Raw genomic sequence first — 19145 nt, forward strand, 5'->3', positions numbered from 1 at the left:
ACTAACAGATGTGGCACTTATTTGATCTTCCTGATAAACGCCTGCGCCGCCGTGACCTCGGACTTTTAAAGGTGCGTATTCATTATCCGATCGAACGAACGAACGAATGTTCGCTAGTGGTATGGACGGGGACCGTACGATACCGAACGCCTTTGATGTACCGACTCGAAACGGATGGCCGAGCGAACGAACGAACGAACGGCCCACATGCGTTCGGTCCCTGTCTAAATATACCGCACTTTCATTCGTTCGTTCGTTCGTTCGTTCGGATAATGAATACGCACCTTAATAGGGCTATGGCGTTGTCAGACTTCGTTTTTTTCTCGAATGCATTGTTGCCTTTTGTTTAAAATGTATTCCCAATTGAAATACCTAATCTGTGGCACATCTTTTTTGTAGCAATCAATGGCAACGATTCATTATACGCATCCCTTTAAACAGGATATTTAAAGGGACCGAATGCATCCTTGTTTTATTTAATTTCTCTGTCTTACTATAAATCTGTGGTTAGGCCATACTATTTTGCATTCAAATTTACTCTTATTTAAATCTTACTTTAGGAATTGACCTTAATGATTGTTCAAAATAGAACAAGCTTAAACTGTTCTGTGTTTTTTAATTAATTTTTATTGTGTCATATTGTTATTATTGTGAATGCTTTCTTTCCCAATTATCGCCTGATCAGCAACAAAATGAAAATTGCATGATATTGGAAGATAGAAGTAAAATTTATATAATAGTAGTATTAGTTGTAAAGTTTATTAGTTCCAAATTCAAGATTAAAAAGCTAACAATTATGAATGTAATAAAGAAAGACTGAGAATAAAAAATATTAATTTAAGATATTCTATATCATGTAAATTCTTTCATTATCATTAAAACCTCATTAATAGAGTAATACGCCTTTTTTGTTGAGTGTTTCTGGATAATGTTCTTCGTCATATTATTGGGAAGATTTCTGATGTTTTCTGGAAAACTGTTATATATTTTGATGATTTTTTTAAGCAGTTTGTAGCTAAATTATTTGGCTTTTTAAATTCTCTTTCAAAATTAAAAATGAAAGTGTTCCATCTGTCAATCATCAGAGGGAAAATGTTAATATATTGGTGAAAGTTTGAAACACCCTGTGGAACATGCGTTAGCAATGCAAGGAATTTAAACATTATTTTATCATCTAGGTATCTTTTCTCGATCCCGTTTTTTGATTCATCTCAATATCTTTATTTTTGTTGGATATATACGCTTTTAAATAATAGAGTAACGATCTACCGGGTGTTGCATCGTCGAGCGGGACATAGGAAATCCCATGTAAATTTTAATGGGGTCAATTATTGGCTTCCCTAATTATTTTAGAGAATAATTCTATTTAGGTTTATTGAAGAGCACTAAAACCCACATTCAAGAATAACTTTAGATATTTTTGATTAGCCCGTTTACGAGTTATCGCCGATTTCTTTTTAAATATTTCTCCTTTCTTATGGCCCTGTCAAGGTAAAAGATAACTGTCAAATGAAGTTGTCATTACAGAAATTTATCTATTTAGTGCTTTATTATTATTATTAAAAACTCATACCTACATCGAAAATATTAGCCATGAATTACACTACCGAATAAAAAGTATTGATGATTAATTGGTATTATCAAGGAAATAGTTATCAAAAGGTGTCGGACATGTTTGCTGCTCTGTATCCGAATAGACCGATACCTGGAAAATCTACAATCGCAAGGAATATCCAGAGATTTGAGACCAAAGGTACCCTAATAAATTACTGCAGATGTGAAGCAAGGCAGGAACAAAAAGAAGATGCAAGAAATGATACCGACTTGAAGGTTTTATTGTGCTTGGAAGAGAACGATGGAAAGATCAGCACAAGGAAACTTGAGGATGAAATAGGAATAGATCACACTACAGCGTTTCGAATTTTGAAACGACATAAATACTATTCCTTCAAATATGAAAAGCACCAAGAGCTACGAGATGGGGACGAAATACGGCGGCAGGCGTTTTGTTTTGATAAATGAAGGGAATTTTTAAAAAACATATGTTTCACTGACGAATGCACGTTTACCTTAAATAATGAACCCAATGTTCAAAATTATCGATATTGGAACAAAGAAAACCAACACAGGTTTGTCGAAACAAGGACGCAATATCCACGGAAAGTAAATGTTTGGGCAGGGATATTCGGACACAATATTATCGGGCCATTATGTCTTACGCGAAATTTAAATGCAGAATATTATTTGAAACTACTCGAAAATCATATTTTACCTGCTTTACATGATGCCGCTAGGGAAAATCAGGAAGTTTGGTGCCAAATGGATGGCTGCCCGGCACATAGTACCCTGGCTGTTCGGGAATATATAGACAATAGTTTTAACGGAAACGTTATTGGCCTAAATCATACAGTAAATTGGCCAGCAAGGTCTCCTGATATTTCGCCAAATGATTTCTTTCTCTGGGGCCATTTAAAAAACAGGATATACAAGGATAAAAAATACCCAAATCTAGACGAGTTAAAAAATGCTATTTCTGCCGAATGCAATAGAATTTCAGTTTACCAACTAGCGAATGTAAGAAGAGAGTTTTATGATCGCCTGGGTTATTGTCTAGCAGTCGATGGAGGAATATTTGAACATCTTAAATCCTAAAGTTCTAACAATTTAATAGTACCTAGTTATTGAATATTGTAATAATACTATAATTAACCTTGTAATTGATTACTTTATTTTACTTTAATTCATATTAATTTGTATTTATAACTACATCTTTAAGATTTTCGATGTAGGAATGAGTTTTCAATAATAATAAAGCACTAACTAGAGATCAACTTTTGGACTTAAAACTATATTTGCTAGACTAACTGCACAACAGACAATAATAATATGATTTTTCAAAGACAGTGACATTTCATAAATTATAAACACTATTTTATAGGTCTGTTGACTAGGTCCAAATGCAAAGGCATGGTTTTAGTGTAAAAAATACGAAAAAATGTTAGTGTCATCTTCAAAGCGAATATCTATTGATGTGAATCAAAAAACAAACTATCGAGAAAAGAGGTACCCAAATGATAAAATGATTCTTAAAGTCCTTGCTTTGTTAACATATTCCTCAGGGTGTTCTAAACTATCACCAAAATATCAGCATTTTGTTTTCCCTCGTATAATTGACAGATGGAAACTTTCATTTTTAATTTAGAAAGATATACTAAGAAGCCAAATAATTTAGCTACAAATTGCTTAAAAAATCATCAAAATCGGTCAAATAGAACCCAATATATATGTGTAATTATAAGAGAAATAACTCACGCATTTTCATTACATTACTAAATTAGTGTATTTGCTTATATCTGTATTCATTTTAATAGATATCATAGTACGTATCATTGAATAGAAAGTCCAAAGAGACGAAGACTTATAAGTAGCGGATAAATTGGAAACATATGTTATGAGTACCTTTTCATTTCCATAGTTGTGTACTTTTTTTTCGGTGCACCATTTTTCATACTTAGAATATGTATATTCATACTTCTGTTTCGATCTTGCTGGAAGCAATCCAGAAATGGCCCTGAATGCCTCTTCTTCAATGTCAGAGGGAATATTTTCCGAATCGCTCATTTTTTAAACTAGTGACATCAATATTATTTACTGTCATATTGGCATTGCCATGCATGGTGTTATTTGAACAAAGGTATTAAGGTAATTGATTTTTAGGATAGGTATACATATAGTTAAGTACAATAATTTTTAAAATTAATTGTGTGATTTTATACTTAGACGTAGATAAAATATTTTTACGCGTACAATACACGCGAGTTAACTCCATTAAGATTAGTGATGGGCAAAACTGTTATTTTTAGATAACAGTTGAAACTGTTATAGTTATTTATAAAAAAAAACAGCTTAAAATAACAGCTTAAAAATAACAGGTGTCTTTATTTTACTGCTAAATATCTGAAAGAGTATGAGGCGGTCACCGCCTAACGTATTAACGCAGTTGCAAGTTGCATCAATGACGTGCTCGGTGGTAGTATTTCCAGGGTGTCAAAACATTTCTAAATATCGATTGTTATCTAAAATACCTCTCTAAAAACGGTGGTTGTTTACAAATAAGCGCTGTTTACAAATTGCCATATAAAAAATGCCAAAATTCCGCCACTCGTCTATACCTATACATTCCGATCTACCTACGCCCTGCCCCTCGATCCGCATAGATCCTGAATTGCGTAGCAGTGTACAGGGTGCATCTCACTCGACGGGCGAGAAGCTCTTAGTTATGATTTTACCATTTGCGGTCAAAAAATAGCAATATAAGAAAATGTGTAGTATATTCTTCATAAGTAAACCAACTACACACTAGAGTTCCAATTAATTTTACACTTAAACTAGCGTGTACCCGCGACTTCGTTCGTGTCGAATTAATAATTTCTAATGGTGATGATAAAGCAAAACAAGAATTTCCATTAACATACAAACTGGATAGGTAACATTTTCTCACATTTGCCAAAAATAAGCTTTAAACGTCGAGCAGTTTAAGCAGAATTGTGGTTAATCAATTACTCAACTTTTTGGAACACCCTGTATGATTTTTTAAAAAAATTCAAAATATGTAAAAAAACAAAATAAATTCTGCGTGTCCAGACGTTTTCCCGAAAGACTAACCGTTTTTTAAATAACAAATATTGTAATATGGAGGGGCGTTTTCACTCTGTTGGAATTTGAGATTCGAGAAAGCCCTCCTTATCGAACCTCAACCCCACAGTCAATCCGTTTGCCAAAAAATCAGCTTTAAACGTCAAGCAGTTTAAGCAGAATAGTGATTACTCAATGGTCATATTTTATGAAACACCCTGTATATATTTTTCAAAAATCTTAAAATATGTAAAACAACATAATAAAATATACTTGTTTTAGTAGTTAGAGTTTTCCGATATTTCCGTTTTTCTAATATTTGAGGGTAGTTTCACCCCCTTAGAATTCGAGTTTCGAAAAATCCCTTCTTATTGAACCTCTACACCCTAAATCAATCCGTTTTCCAAAAATCAGCTTTTTACGTCAAGGGCTTTAAGCAGGATCGTGATTAATCAATGACTAGATTTTTCAAAACACCCTGTATACATTTTTAAAAAATCTTAAAATATTATTCTTAAAATTTTTCAGAATAAATAAATACCTAAATATTGAAACTTAATAAGTAAGTACTGAAACATACAGCGTCATAATATCTCGACCTCCGCCCGTTATGCTCGTAACAGGTTGAAAAACAATGTATCTAAAACAACTGATGCGTTATTCTCCAACCTGTTTCGAACCTCCATCGACAATCGACCGATGCAGCAGCGTTCCTTTCCCACTCCGATTATCTCGACCGCCGCCCTGCTATGCTCGTAACAGGTTGAAAAACAACGTATCTAAAATGACTGCTTCTCCAACCCGTTGAGAGCCTCCATCGACAATTGACCGATGCAGCAGCGTTCCTTTCCCACTCCTGTTATCTTGATCGCCAGGCGTTATGCCCGCAACTGTTTCAAAAAACCTGCTTCTTTTATATCCTATTATTTTTAAGCTGTTGCAAGCCCAATACGACCATCGACGGCATCGACCGAAGCAGCTACGTTCGCCGTAGCGCATTCCCCACTGCGTTGTCTCGCTGGCTGGATCGATGGTTGACGAAATAACATGTTTTCCATCCATACTAGCTATTTTTTGGAATTGCTTCGAGCAGCATAGAATTTCGTGGCGGTGCAGAGCTCCGACTTCGTTTTTCGTTTCACGAGCGGCCGATCTCTACGTGTCGTTATTTTATATCTGTTATTTTTTAGAAGTAGTAACGGTTGCGTTATTTATTTATAAATAATTGTTATAAAATAACAGATAGTTAAATAACAACCCATCACTAATTAAGATACTTGTGTGGTTACACAACTCGTGCTACGCATTCGTTGTGCAACTTTTACACGCGTATCTTAATGATGCTGTTAACTCACTTGTATCGTAAATATCTATTAACACAAACATAAGTTGCATTTTTTTGCAAGTAACTGAAATATTTCGTATGATAAATCGACCTAGCGTCTAGCCTGGTGCGAGTGACTTTTGTGAAGTGATACCCGAAAAGATCTTTAATTACTAACATGAATTGCTTTATAGGAGGACGATTCAAATGCCAATTACCCCGAACTGCAATGCGATTTATGCGACAAGCCTTTTCCAACCCCTGCCGAATGGGTACGCCACATCCAGGACACGCACACCGAATTCGAGCTGAGCATGTCGAACCGTCGAAATCAGGAGAAAAAATCGTCGGGCGTGAGAAAATACAAACTCGTAATGAAGTAAACCGGCCTCACCTAAATATATATTCGATGATTATATTACTTTTAATTGATATTTAACAGTAATGTAAATTATTATTGGCTTCTGTTTCGGGAATCTTGCTTTCATTAGTTTACGTTTGGGAAAACCAGAAATCTGGCAACTAATTATTTCTTTCAACCGGATTTACACTATTAGGTTTTTTTCAGCAAATTTGTTCGATGATAATTTGATTGTTTATACGATAATCAGTCTTCTATTTCTTTGTTATTACAGCATAAAATCGCGTTTTCACCAGTCAAGTGAATTGATCAAGTCACAGGAATTGAAATGACTGGCTCTTTGATATATCTTTTACTATGCTCTCTGGAACAGCATGCGGCCCGTCTGGCTGCCGATACCCGTTGTGTTCACTACTGCGCATCGGAAGAATATCCTATATATATTTTTTTTAATTTAGTCCTATAAATTCTAGTATTGAATATAAATCGAACACGTCTCCGCAGTGCGTAGAGTTTCCGACTACGAACCCCGAAGATTCAGAGTTCGAATCTGGGTCAGGGCAAAGACTTTTTTATTTTATTTTCGTTTATATTCTGATAGTAAAGTATTAAATAATTCTGATGATTAAAAAAAACAAATACTTAATACTTTACTATCACAATATAAACGAAAATAAAATAAAAAAGTCTTTGCCCTCACCCGGATTCGAACTCTGAATCCTCGGTTCGTGGTCAGAAACTCTACGCATTGCGCTATATAGACATGTTCGATTTATAATCAATACCAGAATTTATAGGACTAAATTAAAAAAAATATAGGATCTTCTTCCGATGCGCAGTAGTGAACGCAACGCTTACCGGCAGCCAGACGGGCCGCATGCTGTTCTAGAGAGCATAATAAAAGATATATCAAAGAGCTAAACGTCTTAAAATACTTGTTTTTCCGACGTTGGTAGCTCTCGTACTATAAGGCCGTACTTCAAACTGCCAAATTTTTTGCAATAGAATTGACAGAAAACTTTTTGCTTAAAAAACTAGGCGTGAAAGAAGAATATGTGTCAGGAAATGAATTAGCTACAGGTCTCAATCTCTCTACACCCAGATGCAAAAAAATGCAACAGAAAATCTTGTTGTATAATTTTTTTACTTTTAGCCTTATTTTCATGAATTATTTAGCAAACTGTATATAAATCTATCAACTCTAATTCGTAAACTCAATTTTTTGGAAACATTAGTATTTGGCTTATTATACAGGGTTATTCGAAGGGTTGTTTTTTATTCTAACTTTAAAATACCCTGTGCAATAATTTCGTAAGTAACTTTTCCCAAAAACACTATTTTTCGATCGGAACCATTTTGTCTCCTGAGCATTTTGTTTTTTGACTCATGTCAACATATGCCTTGATTAATTTTTAAGAGCGAAATGAACAATTTGCAATTTTTTTCAACTATCATTACTTTATGATCTTATTTTTTAATATCAGGAGGTGGGTTTGGTTACTGTTATCTTAATCGCATATCGACACTAATTAGAACAGGCTTGGTTTTAATAAGTATTAGTAACGCTAACAGAAATAAGGATACTAAAATAATACTGTAATATCCAAGTGTACAAACACACAAAAAAACTCTATAATACATTATATTACCTCCCCGGCTGCTATAACTGTCTGTAGACTGCAAATATATTGTGTTGTTTTCCCATTCTTCTTCAAGGACCAAGCGAATATTCATAATTTCGGCCATCTTCAAAAAGATCAATGACTTTTGCACAATCTTCGACACTAACAACCATATTCAATCGTACACAATAATAATCACCAGTCGCCTCGTTATTATGAAGAATATCATCAAAAAGTAACGATAAATTAACAACATTGCAAAATGTTTGTGGCAAGTTCATTTTGGTCTTAAAAATTAACCAAGGCATGCGTTGTGACATGACTCAAAAAATAAAATATTTAGGAGACATGTTTCTGATCGAAAAATAATGTTTTGTGAAAACTTTATTAATTATTGCACAGGGTGTTTTGAAGAGAGTGTAAAAATAACTCTTCGATTAACCCTGTATAATAAGTCAAATACTAAAGTTTATAATAAACTGAGTTCACGAATTAAAGCTGATATATTTATATACAGTATGCTAAAAAAATCAAGAAAATAGGGCTAAAAATAACAAAAATATAACATTAAAATGTTATAGATAGATAGATAAATAGATAATAGTTTGTTAGTTCTAAGTATAATAACAGATGTTATATACAAATACCCCGAAGGATGTAGAACATGTTAAAGATGTTCACTATGAATAATAAAAGATAAATAAATAACAGAGAAGCAATGAAAATATATAGTCATATACGTGATATATGATTAGTAGTTAACAAACAAAAATACAGAAAATATATAGGTATATACAAAATTCCAAATTTATATTAATAACAAATTAATCCTGTCATTGTCGTGGTAAAAATCGTCCACTGAATAGAACGCTTTACTTATCATGTACTTTCTAACTGATATTGGGGAGTTCTTAACATTTTTTTGAATAACTTGACCAAAAAATTTTCCGTTGCGTTTTTTTGCATCTGAGTGTAGTAATTTAATACCTAAGCTATAGTTAGGAGATTCCAGAGACTACAAAAAAAATGTAAAAGTGGAAGCAAACCATAATTAATTAATTTTCTGTTTGAAAAAGTTGCACTGCAAAACAAGACACATTAATGCGTAATGCTATTTGTACTCCGCTTAAGCTAGAAAAATTTCTCTTCTTTAACTAATTTTACATTTCGGATTCTGTATGTTCTGTATACACTCATATTTTTTTATAAATATATGTTAATAAACTTCACAGAAGTTTCTTCTCGACCAAGTACTTGCGACATTTTAAAAACACCACTTAAATGCCAAAAGTTAATCCGTAGTCAACTGAGACATGAATCAATTCGTTTGATCAATTTTATTGACATGATTTGTCGAGTTTAGACGGTTATATAATATTCATAAGAAATGAATTCAAGTGACTTGATCAGTTGTCATGACTCGTGTAAACGCACCTTTACTGTAATTAGGTATGTTGCTTGATGAATATAAATATGAATTTGTTTAAATATATTTCATATCAAATACTACAAATAAGATACGAATAAACAGTCAAGTAGGCTTTCAAATCTACATCTGTTACTTTGACACTATTTCTGATCGATAACTGTTCAATGACAGATCCTAGATAATAACGAATAAACAGTCTCATCGCAATAAAACTAATCACTAGTTAACGCTGCAGTATGTTCTGTTTATCGTATCATATTACAGCACCTTATTTTTTACATATTATTTTTTAAATGTTCGACAAATAATTCACTAAATAGAAATACTTTTTTTCATAGTTTATATGAAAATCGAATAAAAAATGATAATATGATAATCATAGTTTTCCAAGTTTATTATTCTTCGACATTATATATTTGTTTATATCTGTATTATAACAGTAAAATAAATGTTTTGATTAATACATTCTATTTTCAATATTTCATTTATCCCTTTATAGGTTGATGTTCGCTAAATCGACCACTTTAATTCAACCAACTAATCACTAACTCACCCAGTTTATTTGTTATTCTTATTTCTATGCGCGTCTTGGTCATTTAATCAACCATATCTTTCCGTTGGCCGAATTTGGCGCGAAGAATATTATATAAGCGGTTGAATATTCGACCAGTGAGCATTGGTGATACTGAGTTTGGTTTGGGTAATTTATGTCAGATTCGGCAGCAAAGACTTCCTTGATACAGGTTGAGCTTGTTTCTCCAATGGACTGAGCATATATTGATGAGCTTAACTGAATAAGCTCTTCTATTGTTTTCTCTCGCATATTGTAGAATGGCGAAGATTTTGGAACTCTTAAATAATTTGTCCAGAGAATGCTGACAATGGCGCCCACAAAGGCAGTGCTGATATTAATCCAATACGAGTCCAAGTGAATTTGGAAATACTATACGTAGATGACAGATTACTTATTGCAAAATAAAACACTAATTCACCACAATACACCAAAACACTTTTACTTTAGCAATGGACGCGCGTTTCGCTAACCATGATAGCATCGTCAGCAGATGGTAAAAACTAAACAAATATCTACAAATTGAGCCTTTATATACTTGCTCAGTTGGTACCGAGTAGGCGTGGCAATAACTAGCCAAGCAAGTCAAAATCAACCGAGTGCAACAATTAATTACCGAAACTAGATCAGTAGGAAAAAAGTACTGGAAGGAATTGGACCAGTGTCTCATTCATATTATATTTACATTTATTAAACGCGCGTCCAGTGCAAAAGTAAAGTGTTTTGGTGTATTGTGGTGAATTAGAGTTTTATTCTGCTGTTGAAACATCAAACGTTCCAACCTCCAACTATAATAACCTTACTTATTGCTGACAGCAGAAGCCTATAACTTGAACAACTGAATATCTTGAAGATCAACCAAATGTTTAGCTAGCAATCACCGTTGCATTATTGGAAATCTTCGGGTAAATAGTATTGAATTTAAAACGGTTGGGAAACTTTTTTGGAAGTGTCTTCAACAAATCTGGCACCAGAATGAAAATGTCAGATGGGGTGAGCTAGTACCCTTAAAAGAGTGCCGTGTAAAATTTTTGTGGTTATAAAAGTACAGTGTACTTAAAGTTTTAGTGTTTATCACATTTCTATAAAGCACAGAGGTAGGATACTGATTGAGGCTGCATAGAAAAAGTTGGAAGCATTTCTGATGTGGCCGAATAGACGCATGCACAGAATAAGTTGGATCGACAGGACAGTTAGTATGGTTAAAACAAGAGAGATTGCATACTTCGGTTATAGTACGCGACATTTAGTTACGTATAGCCTACTACATCCCATACTAGACGGGATGATTGAGGGTTGGAGAAGACCAAGAAAAAGACGTACTTCATGGTTGAATAATCTGAGCCAGTGAGTAGTTAAGGTTAGGATTGGACACCGTTGAGAAGAAGAAGATTAGGTTGTGAATTATATGTGATACCAAAATCTTGCAGTATAGGTTTGTTGTTTATTGCTAAACATTCTGATCTAGTAGAATTTATTTTAAGCCGAATATTTTTTTATTGTGTTGGTATGATCGGAATTCGAACTTTATTGTCTGAAAAGAAAAGTTTATTATAAAAGTCATTATATTACCACAGATTATACAGATTATAATCTTTGTTTTTTCTTTATTGTTTTTCGTGGTTCCAATTTTCGGAATCGGGCACTAGTTAGGTGACTAGTTTGCGCACATAGCACGCCCACTTATGGCCTCTAGATTTGTGCAGAGCGCCTGACTGGCACAGTTATTAGAGAGATATCGGAAAACCGAATAGCGTCATCCAGTATTTACGCGTACCTTATCATGGTTACGATATGCGCGAGTCAATTTTTAACGCAACACTCGCTAATAACGTTACCGCCTGACGTAATTTGCGGATCAATTACACCAAGCGCTCTTTCTAAACAACCTCTGATAACGTTAACTTAGCCCTTCTAAGAGAATTTGTTGCTTGTTGCCCTAAACCCACTGGCAGACGTTGAACAATAAAGCACTGGAAATAAGCACTTTAGCCCTTTAGTTTTAAAATACCTAGTAAACAAAACAATTTCACAGTTTTAAATTCAAAGTTAGGTTAAGTTTAAATAGCGGACGCGACGCGATCAGAATTCTTTCCGATCCGATAACTATAAATGAAGAGAGTTAATACCACCTCACGTAAAGGAAATAACACCTGGCCTTATTAACGTCCATGCACGCTATTCGGTTTAGCGATATATCTCTATTACGCTGGTTATTGTTGAGTTTATTTTTGCGCACAGGAAATTTGACTCGTTTGCACATCGTCATAAAAAACAATTTTCGTACCACGAATTAGGGACAAGATTTTTATCTGTATACTTATAGGATACCTAATCTGTGATATTACTCAACTAAAGCTACTTGATTTTGTTCTTCGTCTGGCTGAAATTTATAAATCAAGGTTGCCTGTAAATGTAAGTCATTACCTACTACTTCTTGTCCTGAATTAATGATTGTAAATAATGTTCATACCTTTGTGACGGGTTCTTTACTCGAAAAACTAGGTATTATCGCTATTATAATATAGAAGATCTCCTTTAGATTTTAAACCCACAGGTGTTTTACAAAAAATCACCTATTTTTCAATAATGAAAACATCAATTTTACATATAAATCAGGGTGTGAGACTTAAATCAACTTGATATAGATCGACCGATTTTTTTAATTTTAATCATCTGAAATAAAATACTAATTTACTACAATACACCAAAACACTTTACTTTTGCATTGGACGCGCGTTTCGCTAAACATGTTCGTTATCAGAAAAAGCGTCATCAGAAGATTAAAGACTTGAGTTTAATCATCTCTCTTGATTTCTGATCATCTGCTGATGATGCTAACACGGTTATCGAAACGCGCGTTCAGTGCAAAAGTGAAGTGTTTTGGTGTATTGTGGTGAATTAGTCTTTTATTTTGTTGTAAATGTTCCAACCCTCACCTGTAATAATCATGTGATTTCAATAAACAAAATTATCTTTTATAAAAAATCATAACCGTAAAAAATATCCCATCAAAAACATAGAATGTAAAAAATGCCAAGTCTCGCAATACAATTCTTCCACTATAAAAATTTGTGAGATCTCATGTAAAACCAAGCCCCCCCAGTTTATTTTATTTAGTTTCTTTTTCAGCACCTATTCAACAATTTTGTTACAAATTGTTAGTATCAATATTATACATCTATATTTCTGTAATGATTTTAATGACTTGGCAATTACATGATATGATATTCTCTGCTAATTAAAAAACTCTATTCTTAAGGGCTTGTTTAGCTTTACTTAGTAATCGAAATGGTAGATTATTCTTTTTCAATTATGGTGCCGTGCAATAGATTTAATGATTCATATAACCCATATACCTACATAATATCTTTTCATCAATTCAAATATTGGGCCATTAATTCTAATGGCCACATTCGTTCGTTCTAAACAGCAGAAATTTATTTTGAAATATATGTAGGTACAAGTGAAAGAAATCCGGTACTTCGAATACATTTCATTCGCAAATTCTAATTATTCATTACTAGTTTCTTCAGATATTAGGTTATATTTTCATTCCTGAGGATCTATACTGATTGTCAGAAAATATGCTGGTATCAAGGCTGCTTTTTATCTTTTTTGAATCAGTTGTATGTTCATCAAGCTAACTTCTATCTTCTCAGTCTTCTTCAATAATTTTTCTTCTAGTTCTTTCCAAATTTATACCGATATTTCCATCTGCATTATGTACTTTATACTTTGAGCATTAGATGGTACTAATCTTATTCTCAACTCAAGACAGTTAAGTCCATTTCCAAACAAAATCACTTTTTATCTAAGCGAGCACTTTTTTTGCGGAAATATCGGCATCGGCAAAGTTTAAAGGATAAAATATATCGGTCACCGATCTGGAAACATGATCGGTGACGATAAGCGCCGTACTGGCAGAATGACAAAGATTTAGCTATTAGGATAGAACTTTAACTGGAAATGGGTCGTTAATTATTTCGAAATCCTATTTAAATACTTTTGATTTCATGGATATCAAAAAAATTGACTAAAATAAAAGTCTGGTTTAAGGTACATTCAGGCTGAGAGCGTCGAGAGTCGCGTCCGCGTGTCGAAACGGAATCAATTCACTTAACTTAAATTAGACCGTTCAGGCAGACAGCGTCGCATTTGGCGTTGCGTTAGCGTCTGCTGAGCGTCGGGGTTCGAGTTCAATGGGGCGGACGCGACGCAAACGCGACGCGACGCTCGACGCTCTCAGCCTGAATGTACCTTTAATCAAAAAGTCTAGTCCATTAAAGCTGATTCTTATTTTTTTGCACCTTAATATATAAATATATTAAAAAAAGAAAATAATATAAGATATTATAGAATTCACAAGTTGTTTTGATTTTAATATAGGAGCTATAACTTTAAGCCTACACAATAAGAAGTAAACTGGATATTATTTTATTCTAGTTTAAAATTTTGTAAAATCTTCAGCTTTTACTCCATCATCAGACGAGCTAACCAGGCTGGATGATGATAAGAGGGTGGTTGATTTCCCCATAATAATAACAAAATAAGTTTTTGTTATTTCAGATTTTACAAAATAAGAGTTATACAGGGTGAGTCTTAAATAAATGCAAATATTTCTATGGGTAGTATATTTCGAAAACAGAAAAACGATTATGAGGTTTTTTCGCGAACATTTTTTTTGAAAATTTTTAATTTATTGCAAAATTTTATAGATTTTTTTTTGTTTTAGTTAAAAACATAATTTCTTGATAATATGGCAACATAGGTAGTAGATTAAATTTACAAGAAAGAAAATCCAAAAAAGATCCAGTGGTTCTGAAAATTTTAACAAAAAATAATTTTGTTTTGGAAATTTTCCAAGTAAAATAATTCGATTATTTTGGATTTATAATGAAATATTTTCTTTTATTGAGATCTACCAGCACTGAAAATATTTGCACTTATTTAAGACTCATCCTGTATGGCAAGAAATATTTTCATTTAAATATTAAAGGATATTACATATTGATACTGCAAAAACCTTTCACTTTTTTATTTATATTCTTGTATATGCAGTTAGGTCAGAAAGTTGATATGCAGTTAGGTCAGTTGACGATTACTATATCCTCCGCAGACACTGAGTCAGAAAATCTACCAAATAGTACAGTAATGGATTTAAAAATAGAAAACGAAATACACACGGATAACTTATCTTATTTGATAAAGGATAACGATCCTTTGAACTGGGTCCAAAATGAAATGGAAGTTGGAACGGAGGAAATATGTATTTCTTCTGATGAAGTGAGAATAGGGGATGCATATAACTCGACATCAAATGAAGGTTATCCAGTAAGAATTTATTTTTAAGCATAATATAGTTAATAATAAGATTATAGGCTCTAGTGAGGAAATGTGTACGTCACTGATCGACGAAATACATGCTGAAACGCTCATGATTCCTGATGCCGGTGCTGACCAAAGAGGCTATTGTTTTGATGTAAGTAACCTTCAATACAATATACCGGGTGCGTCTTAAAAGTGGCTCACCCCCTATAACTTTTTTATTTTTTCAGATAAAAAAACGAGATTTGGTATGTTAGTATATGACATAAATTAGGACTGATTGACGTATTCAATTGTTTTCGGTCACTTCCTGTTTCACCGGAAATGACTACAATTTGTGATTTTTAAAGGGCACCACCGGCATTTTTTTTACTTTATTCGATAGAAAATGATACTCTGGATAGAACGATATATCATATCGTCAGTGAAACGTGATGGTTATCATGTTTTTAAAAATGGAGTTAGCAGGTTTGCTAACTCCATTTTTTACGTTAATAATTTTTTTTATACCATTAGAAAGAGAAAAAATACTCTATAAACAGGGAAAGCAAATACATTTTTTCCCATTAAAGAAAATTTGCTATTTTAACTCAATAATATCTGCTAACTCCAAGTGATCTGAAATAGCCACCGAAATGCTGCTATCTCCATAATTTCCGTTACGATCACGCTAAAGCAAACATACGGATTCTTATTCGTATGTGTCTTTAGTACAGTACGTCGATCTAGGGTCGCACAGACCAAAGGGGCCCGGGTGGCAATGTAAGGAGGGGCCCGTGTGGATTTTTTTTCGTATTTTTTCGCCTTACGTTTTAGTCAATTTTTCCCTATTATTAACAGGGTGTCTTAAATAAGTGCAAATATTTTTAGGGGTAGTATATCTCGACCCAAGAAACACGATTATGAGTTTTTTTGCGCAATTTTTTTTTTGAAAATTCGGAATTTTAAAAAAAAAATTGGGTATTTTTTTAATTTTTAGTTTAAAGACATACTTTATTTGTAATATGGCAACATAGGTAGTAGATTAAATTTGCAAGAAAGCAAATTCAATTATTCGAAAAAATTGGAAATTTTAAAAGTGAAATAACTCGGTTGTTTTGGATTTATATGAAAAAACGGTAAACAGAAAATATTATGTTACTTTTATCGAGGTTTACCAGCCCTGAAAATATTTGCACTTAGTTAAGACTCACCCTGTATAGAAATCAGGGAACTACCCTAATGCAAAGTAAACCAATGCAATGCAAATGCCATAATGCAATGCAAATGCAAATATTAAGTTTAGAATAAATAATGTACTATAAAGGGGGCCCGCGAAGGGGGCCCCCCTAATAGTTTTATATATAATATGGCCAGTCCGACTCTGCGTCGATCCGTTCTGTAAATACAGGGTATCCGTAAAGAGTAAAGGGAAAAACGAAATTCTCTATATACGAGCAATTCATCGGCGTGCTATAAATGGTTTAAATAACCATTACTTACTTGTACAAGAATTTCCATAATACCTAATCAGTTTTATTTTTTTCAACGTTTTTCCACATAAATGATACATAATTTTTACAAAAATTAAAAAAATAAGGAGAGAAGTAATACAAATTTAATAAAATCACGTATAGTTTTCCAAGCTCGGTCTACTACTGTTGTATAAAAATTAGGATAAGCATGGAAGGATTCAACCATATCTTCTAAGAATTATATGTTTAATTTTTAAATTATTTTCATATTCATTAAGTCCAAAATGCTGCTACTTCAATGCATTAAAAATTTATTCGTTTTTGGACTTGTATGTTTTGCTTCTAGACCGACGATATTTTTTATAATATATGGTTATGAATATCATATTTTTTAAATTTAATTGATTATTTCTAAATCTGTTTGGGTAATATTAAATTCCATTTTCAAAATTTTAAACAATAAAGGTTGCTATCTCCAGAAGTATATTTTTACTTCTTATTTCTGCCAGACGAATATCTGCTATCTCACTATTGTGTGTGAAAAAAATAATGTAACACGAAATATTGAGTTTTATTATTACCCAGGAAATAAAATTCTTATCTCTTCATCATATTAACGCATGAAAATACTTCCTACATGTGTACATATTTTTTTGTACCGTTTTTTTGCTCTCCTGTAAAATTATGAATAATGGTGTTTAGCAGCTTATCACATTTCACCAACAATATGTCAACTTTTGACATTCTCGCTTAAAAAAATGGTATTTAAATTTCAATCTGGAGTGCCATGGTTATGTTAAAAAACACTATTTTTTTATCAAGGAGCCTTGGGAAAATAGATTTGATCGTCTATTGTTTTTCGTGTCTTGTCCTGGCCGGTTAAAAGATGCCCACATCGTATTTTTAATCAAATCTATTTTTTTTTCAAATGCAACGAGGGTGGCTCATTAGCAAATTTGGAAAAAGTATTTTTTACGAATAATTCGGTACCACACACTTGTTATTTCGAGTCAAAATGTCGTTATGAACCGCATGTTACAATTTTAAATTTGACATGTGATACGTCATTCTGAGTGTCATTTTCTATCGAATAAAGTAAAAAAATGCCGTGGGTGCCATTTAAAAATCAAAAGTTGTAGTCATTTCTGGTGAAGTGATCGAAAACAATTGAATAATATGTCAATCAATCCTAATTTATGTCATATTATACTCGTATTACTAACATACCAAATCTAGCTTTTTTATCTGGAAAATAAAAAGATATGGGGGTGAGTTACTTTTGAGACGCACCCTGTATACAGGGAATAAGTGCAAATATTTTGAGGGCTGGTAGATCTCGAAGTAGAAAAGAATAATTTCTCTTTACCGTTTTTCAAATAAGTCCAAAATTGGCTCTCAAAATGTTGCCATTATTTTTTTTAAATTTCAAAGTTAAATAACTCGGTTATTATCAATTTATTTTAAAAATGGTAAAGAGAATATGTTTCTTTTGGTTAGATCTACCAACGCTGAAAATACTTGCACTTGTTTCTGTGATACCCTGTATAGAAAACCACTGGACCGATGCGATAGTTTAACATGTTGAGAGTTGTGAATTTTTCGTGCGGATTTACAATAATTCATAATAATTCGCCAAACATTTTCTTTGGAATTGAAATCGGGATTGATTGCCTTATCAGTTAGTTTCTGTCACTTCCAGTTTCACAGGAAATTACTACAAGTTTATTTGATAGAAAATGGCATTCTGAATACAATGACATATCTATGTGAACATTAAAACACTATTTTTAACAAACACTCGATATAACGCTTGATCAAAATGAAAATTCATTAGTATAACAAAATAAAAATTATGTAATATGGCTTGCTTTCTAGGAAGAAGATGCCAATTACCTCGAACCGCAATGTGCTTTGTGCAACAAGGTTTTTCCGACCACAAAAGGATTAGTATCTCATATCCAAGACATACACAGCTTATTATATTAGCCTAAATACACGTGTGTCTGTTGATAATATTACTTTTGATTAATTTTTTAGAATGACTAATATTTATTATTATTTTTAAATTGGTTAATATTTAGTTTAATTTTTTTTAAATTTTTAATTTGATTAAATATTTTTTATTAATATTGACTTTGTTTTAATATTTACTGTTAGTACTATTACCCCTAATCATTGGCGTAACTACAGGGGTGCCCGTGTGTGCCGGGCCCCCCAGGTACTGCTGGGCACCCTCAAGAGAAATCCTGAATTATGACTCTTGGCTACGTATTAATTTTTATTTGCTTGTGATGTAGTAAAAATGACGTTTTCTAGTTTTGTTAAGTTTTAAAAAAGAAATCCTTAGGAGCAAGAAAAGGAATTGGCTAGAGCTCTGTGACGAGCTTGAGTCCGATGTTTGGGGCAAGGCTTACCAACGGG

At 32.9% G+C, this 19145-nt stretch overlaps 1 protein-coding gene across 2 annotated transcripts in view; it reads left to right on the plus strand.

Annotated features, from left to right (window-relative positions):
• Window positions 1-18728, plus strand: part of LOC115880728 (protein tramtrack, beta isoform-like) — a 48942-nt gene extending 30214 nt beyond the window's left edge. Inside the window, exons 6-8 of one of the 2 annotated variants that reach the window (XM_030898007.1) lie at window positions 15004-15268; window positions 15324-15424; window positions 18600-18728. In XM_030898007.1, coding sequence (XP_030753867.1) covers window positions 15004-15268; window positions 15324-15424; window positions 18600-18710 — 477 coding nt within the window. In that variant the 3' untranslated portion in view covers window positions 18711-18728. Of the gene's footprint in view, window positions 1-6153; window positions 6681-15003; window positions 15269-15323; window positions 15425-18599 lie in introns of those variants that run through there. The other variant, XM_030898008.1, reaches the window with a different exon arrangement.
• Window positions 18729-19145: the final 417 nt, after the last annotated feature.

Source organism: Sitophilus oryzae, unplaced genomic scaffold, assembly GCF_002938485.1.
Source record: "Sitophilus oryzae breed Bouriz unplaced genomic scaffold, Soryzae_2.0 scaffold_1652_pilon_pilon, whole genome shotgun sequence".
Classification (NCBI taxonomy): domain Eukaryota; kingdom Metazoa; phylum Arthropoda; class Insecta; order Coleoptera; family Curculionidae; genus Sitophilus; species Sitophilus oryzae.